The following is a 21,477-nucleotide window of genomic DNA, read 5'->3' on the forward strand; positions in this document are numbered from 1 at the left end:
CTGCACAGAACCACTTTCAAAGTATGTGGATAGATTCCTCTGCCCCCTGACCCAGAAATACACTTCCTATATTCGAGATACTGGGGATATAATCAACAAGATAGAGGGCCTACCATTCAATTCGGACTCTGACATCCTGGTGACGCTCGACATTGAGGCATTATACACCAATATTCCTCAATGCCGAGCGTTACAGGCGGTCTCAGACCTCTTACAGAGGTACCCGGCGGACCGACCAGACATATTCATTCTTCAATGTCTGGACTGAACAATTTTTTTGAGTGCAATGGCCGCCTCTATAAACAAATTAAAGGGACATCAATGGGGGCTTCTTGTGCCCCTAGTGTGGCTAATGCTTTCATGGGGGAATGGGAGCTCAAGAACATCTACAACGAACTAGCCCCATTTTTTGAGAATGTTTCCGTTTGGAAACGTTTCATAGACGACATTTTCTTTATTTGGAAAGGCCCGGAAGAACTTTTACAGTCATTTATTCTTTGGTTAAATGCCAGCGATACGAATCTGAAGTTCACAGTGAACTTTAACAATTACAGAGTGGACTTCTTAGATATCAGCATTGAGGATACTAATGGTCAATTGTCAGTAAGCCTCTTTAGAAAAAGCACAGCCAAGAACACCATTCTGAAGTTCGACAGTTACCACCCTAACTGTCAAAGAGAATCCATCCCCTTTGGGGAATTCTTGCGTATCCGTCGCAATTGTACGGATATGAAATCCTTTCATAAGCATGGAGATGCCCTCCAAGCCAGGTTACTTAAAAGAGGATATCCCCACCGCCTTGTGCGGCATGCTTATAAGAGAGCCAAATATTATGATAGAACGGCATTACTTCAAGGCACCAAACATACGAAACAAAATCGGATTACATGCATAATTAATCACTCCACCCTGAATTTTAAAATCAGGAATATTATTAATAAGAACTGGAGAATCTTAAATTGTGATGAAAATGTTCCCCCTTTACCACCACCATTGGTAGCCTATAGGAGAAACAAGAACTTTAGGGACATGCTAGTACATACTAGACAAAACAAAAGTGTCCCTTCAGAAAATCTACGTTCTATTACTGGCTTACCGGCTGTCCTAGGAAATCACAGATGTGGCTCATGCCACGCATGTGACGCAGCTATTATCTCGGAAACCATTAGATACAACGATAGAGAGATAAAACTACGACATTTGACCAACTGTCGCAGTAGCAATATTGTCTATATCCTCTTCTGCAGCTGTGGACTGGCCTATGTAGGAGAAACTGGTCGTGAATTTCGCGTTCGTTTCAGCGAACACAAGTCGGCCATCAAGACTAGAAAATTGTTGGCACCCCTAGTCCAACATTGTCTTGATAAAAACCACTCGGAGCAGGACATTAAATGGACAATATTAGAGAAAGTAATCCCTAAAACAGGTCAGCCCAATGAAATTACCCGCAAGAAACGAGAAACCTTTTGGATATACCATCTCGATAGTGTGAAACATGGACTGAATGAGGAAATATCGTGGTATGTCACAAGATGAATATATACATACCTCTTTCCCAAATAAACTTAATACCTCAGTACCCAATCCTGAGTGACCAGCTCATGATTACACCTTGAAATTTTGGTCTTTTTCCCCTATGTATCGCGTTACTATGCATCATTCAGTACTTATAGATTATCCTGCTGTACCAGGCCAGTATGTACACAGAGGGCTTTCCCTGTCTGATATTTAATTTATGTCATTTGCCTTCGGGGCGGAGCTAATTTTATTCATTGTACTCCATCACTGACTATCATTGGAACTTATTGTTTATGGACTTTTTTAGTGTTCTCTCACGTTGACTTTCTTTTCTTTTCGAAATACAGTTTTACCTTCCAACTACAACCAACGTTATAGTTATTGACTAGCAAGCCCGATATGTCATATTACAATATAGGCGACGGTAAAAAACTGTTAAATGGACTAACAAATTAATATCTAACTTCAATGTTCACCCTACCACGATACAAGTAATAAAGGAGTGTCCACTCTTTATGTCTCCTCTAAACCTGATAAGACAATAGAGTAGTGTCCGCTTTGTATGTTTACTCCACCTTAAAAGAAGAGTCCATCCTCTATGTCGTTTGTAGCCCAGTATCCGTAGTCTCGCGATATAATTATCTGCGAGCTCATACACGAAGGGAGGGGTTATAAACCCGTTTGGAGACGCAGTGGGTCGCTTATCGCCGACCGCCGAGGAAGATTAAGATAGACTCCGTGATCCCTTACGTTCAAGTAAGTTTCCAATTGAATGACTACTTGCTTGTTTACGATATCGGCTTAATTTTCTGCTGTCGCTATTATGGAGATAAATCTCGCGACACTAGAGGTTTCACGCAACCTTGTACAAATCCGCTTTACCTTAGCACGTAAATCGTGTCGTTTTTCATTTTGCCATGGGCTGTATGCTTGTCTGTAACATCAGTTTAATTTCCTGCCACCATTAACATGGCTATATATCTCGTGATACTAGAGGCTTCATGCTACCTTTCACTAACCGTCTTACCTTAGCGCTTAAATTGTGCCGTTTTTCATCTTGCCACAAGACGCATGAGACTAGCGACGTTATAGAATTTCACATACTTCCGGTTGCACAAACATTTCAAACTTTCTCATACTACAGATGAATGCTGTATAAAGAAAGGGGTCACTTATTTGACCAAAGAAAGAAATACCTACAATTCCCGGCTGATACACGGCGTTACAACTCGGAATAAAGAGAGGAATGCTTTTAAGTGCTAATAATAAAATGTAAGAGCATCTTATCATTATTCATCTGAAGAACCCTATGCACCACAATGTAAAATATCCGACGATATGGTTTCTTGTCGTATTTTTGCAGACTGCAGCTATTGAGACCACTTTTTGTCGATCCGTATTGCACCATTGAGGGCATCATCAGTTATTAAAAGGTATATAGTTAAACACCATACCATTTAGGACGTCTCTACCTTGTCCAAATAGTGTGCTCATAAACCAAAGTTAGAAATTATATTCATAAATGGGTACTTCTTGCTTTACAGTTTTAAATTGACTCCCTGGAGAATTATCTCGGAACAGGTTGAAGTAATTACGCCCTATCTCGCAACGAAAACTGGTAAGACTGACTGTTGTCAGGCATTGCAGGTTGTGCTCATTTGGCCACAGAAGATAGAGTAAGGGTTATTGTATCCCTCTATGCAGGTGCCTCCTACAAGTATCGTGGTCTAAAGATCTAGAAACTGAACAGCAAAGAAATATAAATTTGATTGTCGTTTACCGTAAGTAGAACCATGCTTTGGTCTATGTCTATGTCTCTAGTGTTTTAAACTAACATACAAGGGATCCTAGTCAAATAATATGGAGAGTAATTCTTTCTATTTTCATGCTACTAGAGTCCAATATCCAAACCACCGCCCATCCACATCAGTATAGAATGAACCTTTTATCAGAGCAATTGGCCTCAGTGCATAGTGTTTTTGCGCAACCACTGGTCTTGTGAGGAGTAGCCATGTTAGATTTAAACAATGTCATTTTTTTAGATGTGTTTGTGTTTGTAAATTATTATGAGAAGGGTTGGTGACAGATATATTTTTTTCTCTTTTGTACATAAATTCTTTTTAGGTCCCCTGATATTTCTTGATCCACAAGAGAAAAAAGGTCCTGAGGAAGGTGGTTCATCCACCGAAACGCGCGTCGACCTATCATGTGCGGGGGTCTCGAACTCTTTTTGAGACCCTAGAATTAGACAAATTGTGTACTTGTCAATCAACATCTAGTTTCTCCCTTTTTTTCCCTTTTGGTAGTGTGATTGTGGTATGCATGTATGTATGGTAGTGAATTGATTTGAGTTTCTAATATCAGGTGGCTGTTTCAAAATTAATTGTGTATTATCTTTTTGTATAAACTTTTCTATTACTGATGTGTTATAATTATATGTTTCCTTAAAAGTAAAAAATAATAGTTTGTTAAATGTATCTATGATAAATCATGACTTTTTATGTAAAAAAATGAAAAAAATGAAATGAAAAAATCACATTAAATGAAAATAAAAACCATGGTAAAGTAAACATTGTTAATTAATTCTGTCACCACTCTTAAATTATTAGACGTATTTTGCTTATCTGTTGCTGTGGGTGTTCCATGGATGTTGCTGTGGGTGTTCCATGGGTGTTGCTGTGGGTGTTCCATGGGCGTTGCTGTGGGCGTTCCATGGGCGTTGCTGTTGGTGTTCCATGGGCATTGCTGTGGGCGTTCCATGGGCGTTGCTGTGGGCGTTCCATGGGTGTTGCTGTGGGCGCTCCATGGGCTATGCTGTGGGTGTTCCATGGGCGTTCCATGGACGTTGCTGTGGGTGTTCTATGGATGTTGCTGTGGGTGTTCCATGGGTGTTGCTGTGGGTGTTCCATGGGCGATGCTGTGGGCGTTCCATGGGCGTTTCTGTGGGCGTTCCATGGGCGTTGCTGTGGGCGTTCCATGGGCGTTGCTGTGGGTGTTCTATGGGCGTTGCTGTGGGCGTTCCATGGGCGTTGCTGTCGGTGTTCCATGGGCATTGCTGTGGGCGTTCCATGGGCGTTGCTGTGGGCGTTCCATGGGTGTTGCTGTGGGCATTCCAATGGTGTTGCTGTGGGCGCTCCATGGGCGATGCTGTGGGCGTTCCATGGGCGTTGCTGTGGGCATTCCATGGGCGTTGCTGTGGGCGTTCCATGGGCGTTGCTGTGGGCGTTCTATGGGCGTTGCTGTGGGCGTTCCATGGGCGTTGCTGTCGGTGTTCCATGGGCATTGCTGTGGGCGTTCCATGGGCGTTGCTGTGGGCGTTCCATGGGCGTTGCTGTGGGCGCTCCATGGGCGATGCTGTGGGCGTTCCATGGGCGATGCTGTGGGCGTTCCATGGGCGTTGCTGTGGGCGTTCCATGGGCGTTGCTGTGTGCGTTTCATGGGCGTTGCTGTGGGCGTTCCATGGGCGTTGCTGTGGGCGTTCCATGGGCGATGCTGTGGGCGTTCCAAGGGTGTTGCTGTGGGGGTTCCATGGGCGATGCTGTGGGCGTTCCGTGGGCGTTGCTTTGGGTGTTCCGTGGGCGTTGCTTTGGGTGTTCCATGAGCGTTCCATGGGCGTTGCTGTGGGCATTCCATGGGCGTTGCTGGGGGCGTTGCTGTGGGCGTTCCATGGGCGATGCTGTGGGCATTCCATGGGCGTTGCTGTGGGCGTTCCATGGGTGTTGCTGTGGGGGTTCCATTGGCGTTGCTGTGGGCGTTCCATGGGCGTTGCTGTGGGTGTTCCATGGGCGTTGCTGTGGGCGTTCCATGGGTGTTGCTGTGGGGGTTCCATGGGCGTTGCTGTGGGCGTTGCTGTGGGTGTTCCATGGGCGTTGCTGTGGGCGTTCCATGGGTATTGCTGTGGGCGTTCCATGGGTGTTGCTGTGGGGGTTCCATGGGCGTTGCTGTGGGCGTTCCATGGGCGTTGCTGTGGGTGTTCCATGGGCGTTGCTGTGGGCGTTCCATGGGCGTTGCTGTGGACATCCATGAGCGATGCTGTGGGCGTTCCATGGGCGATCCATGGGCGTTGCTGTGGGCTTTCCATGGGCGTTGCTGGGGGCGTTGCTGTGGGCGTTCCATGGGCGATGCTGTGGGCGTTCCATGGACGTTGCTGTGGGTGTTCCATGGATGTTGCTGTGGGTGTTCCATGGGTGTTGCCGTGGGTGTTCCATGGGCAATGCCGTGGGTGTTCCATGGACGTTGCTGTGGGTGTTCCATGGATGTTGCTGTGGGTGTTCCATGGGTGTTGCTGTGGGTGTTCCATGGGCGTTGCTGTGTGCGTTCCATGGGCGTTGCTGTCGGTGTTCCATGGGCGTTGCTGTGGGCGTTCCATGGGCGTTGCTGTGGGCGTTCCATGGGTGTTGCTGTGGGCGCTCCATGGGCGATGCTGTGGGTGTTCCATGGGCGTTCCATGGACGTTGCTGTGGGTGTTCCATGGGTGTTGCTGTGGGTGTTCCATGGGTGTTGCTGTGGGTGTTCCATGGGTGTTGCTGTGGGTGTTCCATGGGCGTTGCGGTGGGTGTTCCATGGGCGTTGCGGTGGGCGTTCCATGGGCGTTGCTGTGGGCGTTCTATGGGCGTTGCTGTGGGCGTTCCATGGGCGTTGCTGTCGGTGTTCCATGGGCATTGCTGTGGGCGTTCCATGGGCGTTGCTGTGGGCGTTCCATGGGTGTTGCTGTGGGCGTTCCATGGGTGTTGCTGTGGGCGCTCCATGGGCGATGCTGTGGGCGTTCCATGGGCGTTTCTGTGGGCATTCCATGGGCGTTGCTGTGGGCGTTCCATGGGCGTTGCTGTGGGCATTCTATGGGCGTTGCTGTGGGCGTTCCATGGGCGTTGCTGTCGGTGTTCCATGGGCGTTGCTGTGGGCGTTCCATGGGCGTTGCTGTCGGTGTTCCATGGGCGTTGCTGTGGGCGTTCCATGGGCGTTGCTGTGGGCGTTCCATGGGCGATGCTGTGGGCGTTCCATGGGCGTTACTGTGGGCGCTCCATGGGCGATGCTGTGGGCGTTCCATGGGCGTTGCTGTGGGCATTCCATGGGCGTTGCTGTGGGCGTTCCATGGGTGTTGCTGTGGGGGTTCCATGGGCGTTGCTGTGGGCGTTCCATGAGCGATGCTGTGGGCGTTCCATGGGCGATGCTGTGGGTGTTCCATGGGCGTTGCTGTGGGCAATCCATGGGTGTTGCGGTGGGCGTTCCATCGATGTTGCTGTGGGCGTCCATGAGCGTTGCTGTGGGCGTTCCATGGGCGATGCTGTGGGTGTTCCATGGGTGTTGCTGTGGGTGTTCCCTGTGTGTTGCTGTGGGTGTTCCATGGGTGATGCTGTGGGCGTTCCATGGGCGATGCTGTGGGCGTTCCATGGGCGTTGCTGTGGGCGTTCCATGGGTGTTGCTGTGGCGGTTCCATGGGCGATGCTGTGGGCGTTCCGTGGGCGTTACTTTGGGTGTTCCATGAGCGTTCCATGGGCGTTGCTGTGGGCGTTGCTGTGGGCGTTCCATGGGCGATGCTGTGGGCATTCCATGGGCGTTGCTGTGGGCGTTCCATGGGTGTTGCTGTGGGGGTTCCATGGGCGATGCTGTGGGCATTCCATGGGCGTTGCTTTGGGTGTTCCATGAGCGTTCCATGGGCGTTGCTGTGGGCGTTCCATGGGCGATGCTGTGGGCATTCCATGGGCGTTGCTGTGGGCGTTCCATGGGTGTTGCTGTGGGGGTTCCATGGGCGTTGCTGTGGGCGTTCCATGAGCGATGCTGTGGGCGTTCCATGGGCGTTGCTGTGCGAGTTCCATGGGTGTTGCTGTGGGCGCTCCATGGGCGTTGCTGTGGGCGTTCCATGGGCGTTGCTGTGGGCGTTCCATGAGCGATGCTGTGGGCGTTCCATGGGCGTTGCTGTGGGAGTTCCATGGGTGTTGCTGTGGGCGTTCCATGGGCGTTGCTGTGGGCGTTCTATGGGCGTTGCTGTGGGCGTTCTATGGGCGTTGCTGTGGGCGTTCCATGAGCGATGCTGTGGGGGTTCCATGGGCGTTGCTGTGGGCGTTCCATGGGTGTTGCTGTGGGCGCTCCATGGGCGTTGCTGTGGGCGTTCTATGGGCGTTGCTGTGGGTGTTCCCACGCAACAGCCATAGAACGTGACGCATTCCGGGATTTACAATCTTCTGTGAAGCTTGGATCGCGTCAGAATCCTACACTTCCCCGGGGGAGGCGCGGGTGTGGCGCAACATAGAGAAAAACTTTTATTTCTCTTCCTATGCGTGAAGCAGTGAGGAAAAAGGCATTTAAGATCATTTTTGTGCAGGAAGGGGTCACTTCCTGCACAAAAGCAATCAATGGTGTTTTGCTGTTTTTTGGGCTGCACAATGCAGCACTCATAGAAACAGCAAAACGAGGAGAAATAAAGCATTTCTTCTTATTTCTCCAGGGTAAGACCAGGTTTTTTTGTCCTGATTTTGTCCCTGCTCCATGTTTACGGCACCCTTGTAACTATGGGACAGCGTCCAAATCAATAAAGTTGAAGTTAACCCCTTCGATGCTGGTGACGGAACCATTCCGTCATCAGACACGGTTGAGCTGTGCTGATGACGGAATGGTTCCGTCACGACCACACCCATTATCATTGGGGCCCAGCACAGGAGGGGAATGTCAACAGCAGCGATGAGGTTAAAACATTTATAAAGCGCACGTATACCGAACGGTTTCTTGGCGCTGAGGACGGACATACCGAAAGGGGCGGACATTCTGGGAGGGGCGGAAGGGGAGCCGCCTAGTGTGAAAAGAGCTGGGTCTTAAGAGCCTTGCGAAAGATCGGGTAGGAGGTGGCTGACCTGATACTGAAAGGAAGAGCATTCCAAAAGACAGGGACCACGGTAGAGAACCTCAAGCCGCCATGTTTTTTTCTCCTGAATTGGGGGACGCACAAGAGGAGCTTGGAGGAGGACCGCAGATCCCCGTTTGGAACATAGGCTGTGATTTTGGGTGCAAGAAATGCGGCCCGCTACCTGCTAAGGCCTGAAAAATCAGGCATTCCATTTTGAACAAAGAGCGTTCAGAGAGGGGCAGCTAATGTAAAGATTTTAACGAAGGAGTGGTATGGTGATGCTTGGGCAGCTTAAAGATTAGACGGGCGGCTTGATTCTGGATCAGTTGGAGACGGCGCAGCTCATACGCTGGAGCCCCAGCATATAACGCATTGCCGTAGTTCAGACGCGAAACGATCATAGCTAGAAGGGTGATTTTCAAAGCTGCCGTGGAGAAGAAACGGGAGATCTTACGTATGACGCGGAGTTTGAGGAAACAGGATGATACCACGGCGCTAATTTGAGAATGCATAGAAAGATCAGAGCTGACTCTTATCCAAAGAGTTTTACCTGAGGTGGAGGGGCGGGGAGAAGGGCCCAATGCAGAGGACCAGGGACCAGGGGTGCCACCCGTGAGTACTGGCTCGGTCCTGTCGCGGTTCAGTTTAAGATGATCACAGTTCATCCAGTCCCTAATAAAGAGCTTGGTGGATTGAACATTAAGAACAGAAGCAGAGGAAGAGGAGAGATTGAAGATGAGTTAGAGGTCATCGGCGTAGTTAAACACAGTGACATCCAGGGTCTGGAGAGCAGAAATGAGAGGACGGATGTAGAGATTAAAGAGTAAAGGAGAAAGAGACGATCCCTGGGGGACACCACAGGAGACCGAGCGAGGGGGGTCAGAGAAACCGGCTAACTGGACCGCCTGGTAGCGGTTTCAAGAAATGAGGTAACGCATGCCAAGGCAGTTCCTCGAATACCCACGCCCCTGACACGATCGAACAGGTTGGTATGGTCGACCGTGTGAAAGGCAGCAGACAAATCCAGGAGGACCAGGGCCTGAGGGGAATTTATGTCGGCACCACCTCTGAGCTCGCCCCGTACAGAAAGAACAACAGACTCTGTAGAATGAGCTGGACGGAAGCCCGCCTGGTGAGGATCTAAGAAATGGGTTTCCTCAATAAAGGAGCTAAGGCAGGTGGTAACGTGGCTCTCCAAGATCTTTCCCAAAAATGGGAGTTGCAATGGAACGCCCACCACAACACCCATTGCCCGCCCATTTCACGCTAACTACAGCGTGAAAGGGGGCCTTATTTACAAGGCAGCGTTAAGCCACATTAAGTGGGCCATGCTCCATGGGAGGGTTCAAACACACAAAGAGGAAGTGAAGCTGGCACACGCTAACCAAATGAAATATGAGTGACAATGAACCCAACCAATAGTAAGCAATAGGAGGAATAGAAACCAACTGTCAAATAGAATAATATTTAACAAGAGGCAGGGCATGCGCCCTCTCATGCGAGACCTAAAAACTAGTTTTTAGTGGAGAATTCACTTTCAGACCTGGGCACCATGGTGACGCTACACTCACCTTACTGCCTACTAGTGAAAGTCGATTCTCTCCTCTGCCCAATATCATGTCGAGGGGCGCTACTGCTGCAGCCCTTAAAGCGATCGACCCTACATTGCACGTGAGGTGGGCTTCTACTCGCTAAGGGTGGTCGCTTTCCTTGCTAGGATGGCCTCTATCCTCATTAGGGTTGATCTTCACTTAACCATGTTGTGAGCACAGCTGGGCACATATAGCTGGTGACTGAAAGACTTACAGGTGAGAAGGACTCGTCCCAGGCAGCTGGCCTCTCCCAGCCCAGCCCAGTGGTGCAACTCCGTTGATGTCAGTGGGGTTCACTGGCCGCGAATGCATGCGTCATGGCATGTTATGTTGCGTTTTGGTGTTGCGCTTTGTTGCTATGTTTTGCATGTCATGTTACATTACGTTCTGTTATGTTCTGTTGTTATGTTATGGCGCTAATCACCCGTGAGAGTCAAGTCCTCCGGTTCCTGCGGAACTTCAGGAGCACCGGGTGAAGCCTCTGGTGTGATGCGGGAAGTCCTTCCATGATTTGGGGGGACACAAGAGTCTGACTGGGCATAGACACATGGGAGGTATGTGGGAGCATACACGGCTGTTAAGATAGGCTGGACCCATGTTGTGTAGTGCTTTGTATGTGTGTGTGACAGGGATACCAAAGGGCATGATGGACGGCGCGTTTGAGCAGATCAAACACTCACCCCCAGTCAACTGATCTGGGTTTAATCCATCACCATTCTATAGCTCACTCAGCCACCCCAGTTCAGACATGGCCATGACGTGGGTCCTGTGCTCTCCATGCCACTGGAGTCAAGCTTTCCTGGCTGATGAGGGCTGATAGCCCGAAAAGGGTCCCGGGATGCTTGTTTCCAGTCCAGGGAGGACCTGGCCTGGCAGTTCGGGCTGGACTGATCCCAATGGGTGCAGGGTCAAGACTGATTTGCATATGGCTGGGCAAAAACTGGAATAGCGAGCAAAAAAACGATGGATTTAGGCCCAGATCTCTGTACTGGGGTGAATGTATGACATTGTTCTGCATTCTGTCCATCAATTGTTCTTTTTGCATGTGTGTGACAGACCTGCCAACTCACTGAAACATTCCTCCGTGTGGTAATGGGGCGGGCCTTGTGCTGAGAACTGCTTCTGAAAGGTTAGCATTTCATTTTTTAGAAGGCACAGGAATTTTCCCAGACTCCAAGGATATTGAGCTGACGCAAAGACTCTAGCCTGCTTCCACCGGGATCCAAAGGCAGGAACTCTAGCCATTACGCCACAACCTCTCTCATAAGAACAACGTTTTCAATATTCTTACAACAAAGCCATAGTTGTTGCTTATTTGTCTTATGCAACTAACAACCATTGACAAAGCCAATAGTCCTGGCTTGCTGTAGTTGTGTAGTTACTTCTTTTATTATGTATCTGGATGCAATGACAGAAACAGCAAATTACAAGTCGGGCGGCGCCCTATGCTAAGCACTGATTTTTAGCTTGCGTGTTTCTAAGCCACACCCTTAATTACATCAGCCACGCCCCTTTGAGAGACCCCCAGTTTCTTCATCCCACTTAAAGCCCTGGCCTCAGGGCAGCTCTGTAAGTATCCTTTCTGTTTTCAAGGTGCTTCGTGCTCCAGCTCCTTTCCAGTTGTTTGCAGTGTTGTTTGGTCGCGATCTGTGCTCCATGGGGCGGGGGCCCCACCCTCCTTGCTCTGTGCTCCATGGGGCGGGGCCCCCACCCCCCTCGCTCTGTGCTCCATGGGGCGGGGGCCCCACCCTCCTCGCTCTGTGCTCCATGGGGCGGGGCCCCCACCCCCTTCTAGCTCTGTGCTCCATGGAGCGGGGCCCCCACCCTCCTCACCTGCAGCAGGCCCCCCCACCTTCCTCGCTCTGTGCTCCGTGGGGCGGGGCCCCTACCCTCCTCGCTCTGGGCTCCATGGGCCCCCACCCTCCTCACCTGCAGCAGGCCCCAACCTTCCTCGCTCTGTGCTCCATGGGGCGGGGCCCCCACCCTCCTCGGGGCGAGGCCCCCACCCTCCTCACATGCGACAGGGCCCCCCACCTTCCTCGCTCTGTGCTCCATGGGCCCCCACCCTCCTCACCTGCAGCAGGCCCCAACCTTCCTCGCTCTGTGCTCCATGGGGCGGGGCCCCCACCCTCCTCGGGGCGAGGCCCCACCCTCCTCACATGCGACAGGGCCCCCACCTTCCTCGCTCTGTGCTCCATGGTGCGGGGCCCCCAACCCCTCACCTGCAGCAGGGCCCCCCACCTTCCTCGGTCTGTGCTCCATGGTGCGGGGCCCCCAACCCCTCACCTGCAGCAGGGCCCCCCACCTTCCTCGCTCTGTGCTCCATGGTGCGGGCCCCCCAACCCCTCACCTGCAGCAGGGCCCCCCACCTTCCTCGGTCTGTGCTCCATGGGCCCCCACCCTCCTCACCTGCGGCACCCACCCCCCTCCCCCTATCCTCCGCCTGGCTCTCTCCCCATCCGCCTGACCCCTCAGGCCCACGGCGCACAGCTCTCCCTGGTACCCGGCTGCGACACGAGTGTTGGCCATGTGCCAGGCACAGCAGCAGGTGCAGGGACCACCAAGGCCCCCCTCCTTCCTCACCTACACCCCCCCCCCCCCTCACCCCGTCCCCCCTCTCCCAGCACTTGGAGTGTGGAAACAGCGCTCGCAACGATGTCACCATTACAATAAACATGAATTATAAATTGTTCTGGAGGGGAGCGGTTCACCCCCCCCCCCCCCCCCTCCACCCCCCTCACCTGCACCACGTGCTCCGTGCAAACAGCGCTCAATCCAAACACAAGAGCCATGAATATTTCATCGGACACTGGTGGAAAACAGCCGCGTCCAGCGCCCGCGGGGGCGCCCACTCTGCGAGGCGCTATGGCAGCGGGGCGGGTGGCACTACAGGGGCTGGTCCCTGCATTGGAGGGTGAGGGGGTTGTTATCCTTCAATCTTAGCGCAGCCTCAATAAAAATACAGGAACATCTGTCTACAGTGGTGGGAGTCCCAGCCGTGTCCTCGTGTGCCAAAAACACGTCCGGCGCACTCGGCTCGAGTGTTTGTGTGTCTTGCTTCACACTCGGGGTCCAGGGCCGGCCAGTGCGCATGTCTGCTCCAGGCCTCGGTTGTGTGTCTTGCTCCAGGCCTCGGTTGTGTGTCTTGCTCCAGGCCTCGGTTGTGTGTCTTGCTTCACACATGATATGTTTCCAGATGTGTATGTATAACTCCTTACACGTAAGAGCTGGGAGGCCTCGGGCTTCCATGCGCTTTACAAGACCATAGCATACAACAGAACCGCAGCTTCTGAGGACAGTCACATTCAATGGCCGCTGCCATCAAGATGATTCATGGTCAGGGGTTTGGGTACTAGAGACACTGTCAATAAACTGCCGCGTGTATGGTGTGTCTGTGTGTGATTGTGTGTGTTACCTCCACCCGGAGGAGCGTGGGGTAAGATACGAGGGTGGTGGGCATCTGGGCAGTGCAGCAAGAGAGGCTGGAAACCTGGGGCATGGGCAGTCCACCCACATGGGGCATGGGCAGTCCACCCACCTGGGGCATGGGCAGTCCACCCACCTGGGGCAGGGGCAGTCCATTCAACTGGGGCATGGGCAGTCCACCCACCTGGGGTATGGGCAGTCCACCCACCTGGGGCATGGGCAGTCCACCCACCTGGGGCATGGGCAGTCCACCCACCTGGGGTATGGGCAGTCCACCCACCTGGGGCAGGGGCAGTCCATTCAACTGGGGCATGGGCAGTCCACCCACCTGGGGCAGGTTGGAAGTACAAAGTTCATCTCTCTGTACGTGAGGTCGCGCAGGGGCGTAGAAAGGGGCCGTGGGCTCCCACGACCACAGTTGGAGTACGGCCATAGAGGAGCCCACATGCTCCTCAGACCCCTGGGACACAGGGCCACTGCACCTGCGGGGACCTCCGCCTCGGTGCCACTGCACCTGCTGCACTATTGAACTTTTCAGTCCTGTACTGGTGGACAAACCAGGCGGGAAGACAAGTCCGACCCTGCCTAGACCCCTTAAGGCCCCCTCTGGCCGGCATTTTAAGAATACATTCTTGTTCTCTTCACTTCCTCGCGCCTAGAGGCCCCCCCCCCCCCCCCCCCCCATAGATCCTCGCCGTAATCCCTTGTTTATCCGCAGCTGCCTTGGGGTCTTTCCACATTCCTCCTGTCCCCAAGTCTTGATGTACAACACCCTATAAAGTACCCCCTGCAGATGGGGCTGTCAAGGCGTCCTGTGCTCTGGTGGGGCCTGCAGGCCCCTGACCCGTGGCTCGTGATTTACACCCTGGGGCCCCAGGGCCACATTGTCCTCTTTACTGGATCTCACGTGCAGGGCGTGTTCTGCACACGTGTGTTATTTATGAGAGGACACGGGCCATGACAGCGCTGCACGCGGGGGGGGGGTGGGGGGGGTTTGGGAGGTATCAGTAGGGAGATCGGGGTGGGGGATACCCTCGAAGGGTCCCAGACTGCTCCTGTTCTGGAAAAAAAACCTCTAATCCGCGCCAGGCCTTTTCCTTTTAAAGTCGAGTTGCAGTTGTATTTCTCTGGAGTTGAACTGACTGGATTAAAGCCCCCGAAGCACGCGCTTTGCAACAGACGAGGCCGGATTGCTGTCATGGAGGGTTTGACAATCCTGTCATTGTATTGTTTGCCTTTATATAGCGCTTACTACCCCTGACGAGGCGTCGAAGCGCTTTTTCGGCGGGTAGCACGCTACTCCGGGACCCACAGAGGATTAGTGTTGAGTTAGTATAGTGAAACATGCGAGTACATTTCAAGTGGTGGATAGGTTAGTCAGTTATTTGGGTTTGGAATGACAGCAGAAGGATAGAGACGAGTCCCAATCCTACCTCCGATGTGAGGCAAACCGTGTGATCCTCGTCACATGGCATTCTTTGTCACCTGCTCCTTTAGCCACCGAGACGGCGAAGACTCACTGACGGGCACTTGTTGGTGCACAAAGATGATTCTCCAAGCGCAGCCAGGTGGAAGTAGTGAAGTTCACGCCACAGAGGGAAGCTGGCCAAAATTAGAGGAAATCATGGCTACTCACGCCTCTGCCCTGGCAATGCCCCCTCCCTCAACAGCCAGGACTTCGCCAACTACCTCTCTTCAACAAGCATTGGAAATGCAATAGGTCTCGCACCATTAGAGTTAGTGCTTTTAGAATTGTTTATGGGTTTATTTTGTAAATGTTTAGCATTTTTGTTTCCTGTAGCCAATGCTAAAGTATTACAAATAAAAAAAAGCCATAAACATTTCTAAAAGCTCTAACTGAAATGGTCTGAGAACTATTGCACTGTGTGAGGGTGAGGGTGAGTGAGGGTGAGGGTGAGTGAGGGTGAGTGAGGGTGAGGGTGAGTGAGGGTGAGGGTGAGTGAGGGTGAGTGAGGGTGAGTGAGGGTGAGGGGTTGAGGTTGAGGGTGAGGTGTTGAGGGTGAGTGAGGGTGAGGGTGAGGGTGAGTGAGGTGTTGAGGGTGAGTGAGGGTGAGGGTGAGTGAGGGTGAGGTGTTTTGGGTGAGTGAGGGTGAGGGGGAGTAGTTGAGGCTGAGTGAGGGTAGTGAGGGTGAGTGAGGGGTTGAGGGTGAGGGGTTGAGGGTGAGGGGTTGAGGGTGAGGAGTTGAGGGTGAGTGAGGGTGAGGGTGAGTGAGGGTGAGGGGTTGAGGGTGAGTGAGGGGTTGAGGGTGAGGGGTTGAGGGTGAGTGAGGGTTTGAGGGTGAGGGGTTGAGGGTGAGGGAGGGTGAGTGAGGGTTAGGGTGAGGGGTTGAGGGGGAGGGGTCGAGGGGGAGGGGTTGAGGGTGAGTGAGTGAGGGTGAGGGGTTGAGGGTGAGTGAGGGTGAGGGGTTGAGGGTGGGTGAGTGAGGGTGAGGGGTTGAGGGTGAGTGAGTGAGGGTGAGGGGTTGAGGGTGAGTGAGTGAGGGTGAGGGGTTGAGGGTGAGTGAGGGTGAGGGGTTGAGGGTGAGTGAGGTTGAGGGTGGTTGAGTGAGGATGAGTGAGAGTGAGGGTGAGTGAGGGGTTGAGGGTGAGGGGTTGAGGGTGAGTGAGTGAGGGTGAGGGGTTGAGGGTGAGTGAGGGTGAGGGTGGGTGAGGGGTTGAGGGTGAGTGAGGATGAGTGAGAGTGAGGGTGAGTGAGGGGTTGAGGGTGAGGGGTTGAGGGTGAGTGAGGGTGAGGGTGAGTGAGGGGTTGAGGGTGAGTGAGGGTGAGTGAGGGTGAGGGGTTGAGGGTGAGTGAGGATGAGTGAGAGTGAGGGTGAGCGGAGGTTGGTTCCTTTCCCTTCCTCGATTAGCAATGCCTGCCTTTAGATAACCCAGAGAAAGAGCAAGGAAAACTTGCAGTCAATTTGCAAACAGCCAGGAAGTGTGGCGTGCGTGTTTACCAACTCCAAATCAAATCTTTCGGTATAATATACATACGACACTCTAATCCAATAGGAATGAAGTCGATAATGTATTGGCCATTTTAGTCGCTAAATTGTAAAGCTCTTTGAAGCTGGAACAAGAACAGCCAAATCTGGTTGTTCCAAATGCTGTACGTGAGGATGAGGAAGTAAGTTTTCTTTTGTAATCGCCTGGGACGGAAGCAAAACATGTGTCACGTGATCGAAGGACGCGAACGCTGATTTGTGGAATTTTTGCTGTCAGGCTCTCTGCTTCTCGGCTGCTATCCACTTGGTTTTATCCACTGAGTCCCAGTAACGTTAGGGCTTCAGACTTGCTGCGAGGCTGCTGGTGCTCGAGCCGACCGGGAAATCCTCACCGAGTGAGCCGCTCCGTGTGGGAAGATAAAAGCTTTTTCGGCAGCGTGGCTCCAAAACTGTACATTAAATGGCTCGTGCAATTTTAACATCACACAATGATAAATATTACGAAAACCCCTTAGAGTTGAATTGATTCCAGAACTGCCTGTTTTGTTCGCCTTGCATTTTATCCTCTTTGGCACAGATACACATTCAAAATTGTGTCTTTGATGAGAGATTAACAACAACATGGACAAAAACAAATAGTGGGGGTTTTAAAAAAAAATGCGACACGGCGGGCAGGGGAGGGGGCGGAGCGGGTAAAAAAAATAAACAAACAAGACGGAGGGAAGAGGGGGGAGGGGGAGGAGAAATGCGACACGGCGGGAAGGGGAGGGGGCGGAGCGGGTAAAATAACAAACAAGACGGAGGGAAGAGAGGGGAGGGGGGAGGAGAAATGCGACACGGCGGGAAGGGGAGGGGGCGGAGCGGGTAAACCAAGACGGACGTGCACGCGCTTTTAAGCTCAATGCGCATGCGCATTGAGCTTAAAAGTCACGGGCACTGCAAGGAATCGCCACAATTCCTTGCAAGTTGGGAAAAGAGTGGATAAGTCCCAATACTCTCGCTTGCTCGATGCGCATGCGCATCGACAGGCGAGACCTAAAAAGGACCAAACACCCCAAGATCACACGGTGCGGCCTCCAGCCAATGGGGTGGGGCGGGATCCATTGGGACCATCACCAAAGCGATCGCGTAGAAGCCGTCATCGACGTGTCTCGCAAAAAGAACAGTTAATGGACAGAATGCAGAACAATGTCATACATTCAGCCCAGTACAGAGATCTGGGCCTAAATCCATCCTTTTTTTCTCGCCATTCCAGTTTGAACCCAGCCACATGCAAATCAGATTGATTTCAGTGGCATGGGGCGCACAGGAACCACGTCTGGTCATACCCGTCCCATGCAGGGTGACAAATTCAAAATCTTTTGCAAATGTCGCCCTTAGTGGGAAGGGTATGCCCAGACGTGGGTCCCGTGCTCACTTTGCCACTGGATTCAAGCTATGCTGGCTGATCAGGGGTGAAACCCCAAAACCGGTCCTCGGAAGCTTGTTTCCGGTCCAGGGAGGACCTGGCTTGGCAGTTTCGGCTGGACTGTTCCCATGAGGCACAGGGTCTGACTGATTTGCATATGGCTGGGTCTGAACTGGGCTGGTGTGGTGAGCAAAAAAAAATGATGGATTAAACCCAGATCCTTGTGACTCGGGGTGAATGTTTGAATTGTCCGGCATTCCGTCCATCAATCATTTCTTTTGCATAAGTTGCTCAAAGAAACTATGGCCTGCCCCCTCACACCCCCACAGGCAGGGCTGGCACCAGCATCCTCTGGTTTGGATGAAGGATCGAAGATGTCATTCCACACCATCCTCCGTGGGAAAAGGCCCCAGTCCCAGCAGTGAAGCCCATTCCAGACGCACGAGCAGCGCAGGACAGCCGAGACCCCAAGCCTCTGAGTAAGGGATGTGGTGCTGGTGAAAGACCACCCGGGGAGCAAGGTCCGACTCCCACTCGAGCTCCTGGTGTGGCCAGTCACGAGGATGCAAGGAACCAGCAGCACGAGGTCGAGAGACAGTCACCAGGAACGTCCTTGTTTCAAACTGTTCCACGTAGCCTGGGGGTGAAGAGGCCTATCTACCCCCTGAGGCAGGGCCGGCTTGAGGGCAGTGCGACTGGTGGGTCCCACTGGGCGCTGACCTGTGGAGGGGTGCTGACCTCCGGGACGGGCGCTGTGTTTAGCAAGAACTTATGTGAGGGGCACTCATGACCAGTGGTAGTGAAAGAATTCGAGGAGGCGGTCATGGGGTGCCAAAAATGATTGTCGCACCGGGCGCCACCAGCACTAAAGCCAGCCCTGCCCTGAGGAACCAGTGCCCCCCACCGCGCCCCACGTCTGGTCCCAGACTAAGAACTCAGGCCACCAAGCCGGAAGCAGAAGAGCACACCGGGGACCCCACCCCTAGGCAGGAGGGGCACGGATGTCTTTACCCCAGAACAATCTATGGAAGTCCCCGCTAAAGACAGCGTCATATGCGATGACACTCAGATTATCATTTCTATTTCTGGAGACCCTCGGGGTACCGCGGATAATTCAGTCTCTGCGGCCAAGAACTACTTGAAGCTGAATGGAGAAATCAATCAGTCAATCAGGGGTTTGTAAAGCGCGCTACACACCCGCGAGGGTCTCAAGGCGCTGGGGGGAGGGTGGCGGCAGCTCCGGATCAGTCGAAGAGCCAGGTCTTGACATCTTTCCTGAACGTGTGCCGGGTCGGGGAGCGTCTGATGTTTACAGGGAGCTCTTTCCAGGTCTTGGCTGCGATGTATGAGAACGCTCTCCCGCCGGTTCTGTTTCTTCAGATACGGAGGACCTCTGCCAGGGCGAGGTCGGCGGAGCGGAGGCTGCCAGAAGCCAGAAGTACTGCTTTTTGGTGGTCTTACTTCGATTTGGAATAGCAACTCGTGGGCAGACATGTTAGGCACGCTGCCTACTCCAGGGGACACTGCTAGAAATCTTGGTATCCTTCTGGAGAGTGAGTGGTTTCGGGGCCGTCAGGTTAATCATAGATTTTCAACGTGTTTCTGGACGATTAAACTGCTGAGGAGGGTATTTCCGTTTAAGGCCCTTTCAGCTCATAAGGAGGTCGCTCTGGCTTTGGCCTCCTCAAGGATAAACTGTTGTAATGCCATCTGCCTTGAGACCAACGAGTCAACTCTAGCAGAGCTGGAGCTTGTGCAGAATGCACTGGCACGGCTCACGTGGGGAACGTGCCTCTTGAAGCCGCATGCCGTGAGCCCGCATGCTGTCACAACGACTGCGTTGTGACAACGACCGCGCTGTGACAATGCATACCATTACTCCGCAAGTCATGAGAGCGACTTGCTGGATGTTGGAATAGTAACATTTACTATTCCAACTCCAGTCTGTGCGGACTTTAGGGAAGGTGTTGGATTTTAAATCCAACACCTTCTCCCCCCTCCGCAAGTGGTTCTAACGACTTGCGGAGTAATGGTATGCGTTGTAACGACCGCGTTGTGACAGCATGCGGGTTCACGGATGCGTTGTGAAGGTGCTTTACCCACGTGGGACGTTCCTACGCGGAATTCGGTGTCGAAAGGACTCAGAACTGCACTGGCTTCCGGTAGAGAAACGTGTCTGGTTTAAGACCCTGTGCATGGTACACAAAGCTCTGTATGCGGCAAGTCCGGCTGACATCAAAGCCATGGCTAAACGGTGTGTGCCCACTAGAAATCTCTGCTTCGCCAACCAACATTGGGTTTCCAGAGTCTGGAAGAAGAAATGGTGAGGCAGAGCCTTTTCAGGGGCAGCGGCATGGCTCTGGAACCTCCCCCCACTATCTTACATCCCTGAAAATGCATCTCCCCTTTGGGGAAGCTTCAAAAGCCCAGGATAGGCCCAGTATGATCTGTATTCTAACATTTCACTGCGTGGTTTGCAATAGTACAGCGCCTAGACGCCTACGGCCCTTTGTGCGCTTTATAAATCGTGAAAGAAAAGGGGGTGGTGATGAACAGAGTGTCTGAGTTAAACAGACAACTCTTACCCAGTCCAAAGATCAGGGCTTGATCCATCACCGTTATTTATCTCACTGCCCCATCCCAGCTCAGAACCTGGCTATATGCAAATCAGTCTGTCCCTGGCCCAGTGCATCATGGGAACAGGGCAGACTAAACTACCAAGCCAATTCTTCACCAGAAAGGAGACAAGCTACCGGGGACCGGTTTCTGGCATTTCAGCCTTCTTCGGCCCGGCTTGCTTGAATCCTGATGGAGCAGTGAGAAAGGGACTCATGTCTGAGTATACCCTGCCACACCTATAGTGGCCAAAAACGATTTAGAAAAGGGCATACAGCCAGGTTCTGAAACTGGGATGGTGCAGTGAGCTAAAAAACGGTGTTGGATCTAGCCCTGATCTCTTGACTGGGTGAGAGCTTTCTGCTTAATTCAGAGACTCTGTCCCTCACCACCCCTTGTTGTATATATTTTTGTCCACCCTAAGCGTGGAAGGGTATTCTCAGATGTGAGACCCTTGCTCATTGCACCATCAGGATTCAAGCAAACCGGGCCGAAGACGGCTGTAATGCCAGAAACCGGTCCCCGGGAGCTTGTTTCCTTCCCAGTGTAAGAATTGGCTTGTGTAGTTTGGTTTGCCCTGTTCCCATCATGCACTGGGGCAGGAACAGACTAATTTGCATACAGCCAGGTTCTGAAACTGGGATGGTGCAGTGAGCTAAAAAACGGTGTTGGATCTAGCCCTGATCTCTTGACTGGGTGAGAGCTTTCTGCTTAATTTAGAGACTCTGTCCCTCACCACCCCTTGTTGTATATATTTTTGTCCACCCTAAGCGTGGAAGGGTATTCTCAGATGTGAGACCCTTGCTCATTGCACCATCAGGATTCAAGCAAACCGGGCCGAAGACGGCTGTAATGCCAGAAACCGGTCCCCGGGAGCTTGTTTCCTTCCCAGTGTAAGAATTGGCTTGTGTAGTTTGGTTTGCCCTGTTCCCATCATGCACTGGGACAGGAACAGACTAAATTGCATACAGCCAGGTTCTGAAACTGGGATGGTGCAGTGAGCTAAAAAACGGTGTTGGATCTAGCCCTGATCTCTTGACTGGGTGAGAGCTTTCTGCTTAATTCAGAGACTCTGTCCCTCACCACCCCTTGTTGTATATATTTTTGTCCACCCTAAGCGTGGAAGGG

At 52.4% G+C, this 21,477-nt stretch overlaps 2 protein-coding genes across 2 annotated transcripts in view; one reads left to right on the forward strand and one right to left on the reverse strand.

Moving 5' to 3' along the window:
• The window catches only part of LOC147725699 (uncharacterized), a 483,091-nt gene that overhangs the window by 428,431 nt on the left and 33,183 nt on the right, over nucleotides 1–21,477 (reverse strand). The window lies entirely within an intron of this gene.
• LOC147725700 (uncharacterized) lies at nucleotides 322–1,536 on the forward strand. The gene has a single exon (XM_086964601.1). The coding sequence runs from the start codon at nucleotides 322–324 to the stop codon at nucleotides 1,534–1,536; it is 1,215 nt and encodes a 404-aa protein (XP_086820727.1).

The sequence above is a fragment of the Lissotriton vulgaris genome, chromosome 3_2 (assembly GCF_964263255.1).
Source record: "Lissotriton vulgaris chromosome 3_2, aLisVul1.2, whole genome shotgun sequence".
In the NCBI taxonomy this organism is placed as follows: domain Eukaryota; kingdom Metazoa; phylum Chordata; class Amphibia; order Caudata; family Salamandridae; genus Lissotriton; species Lissotriton vulgaris.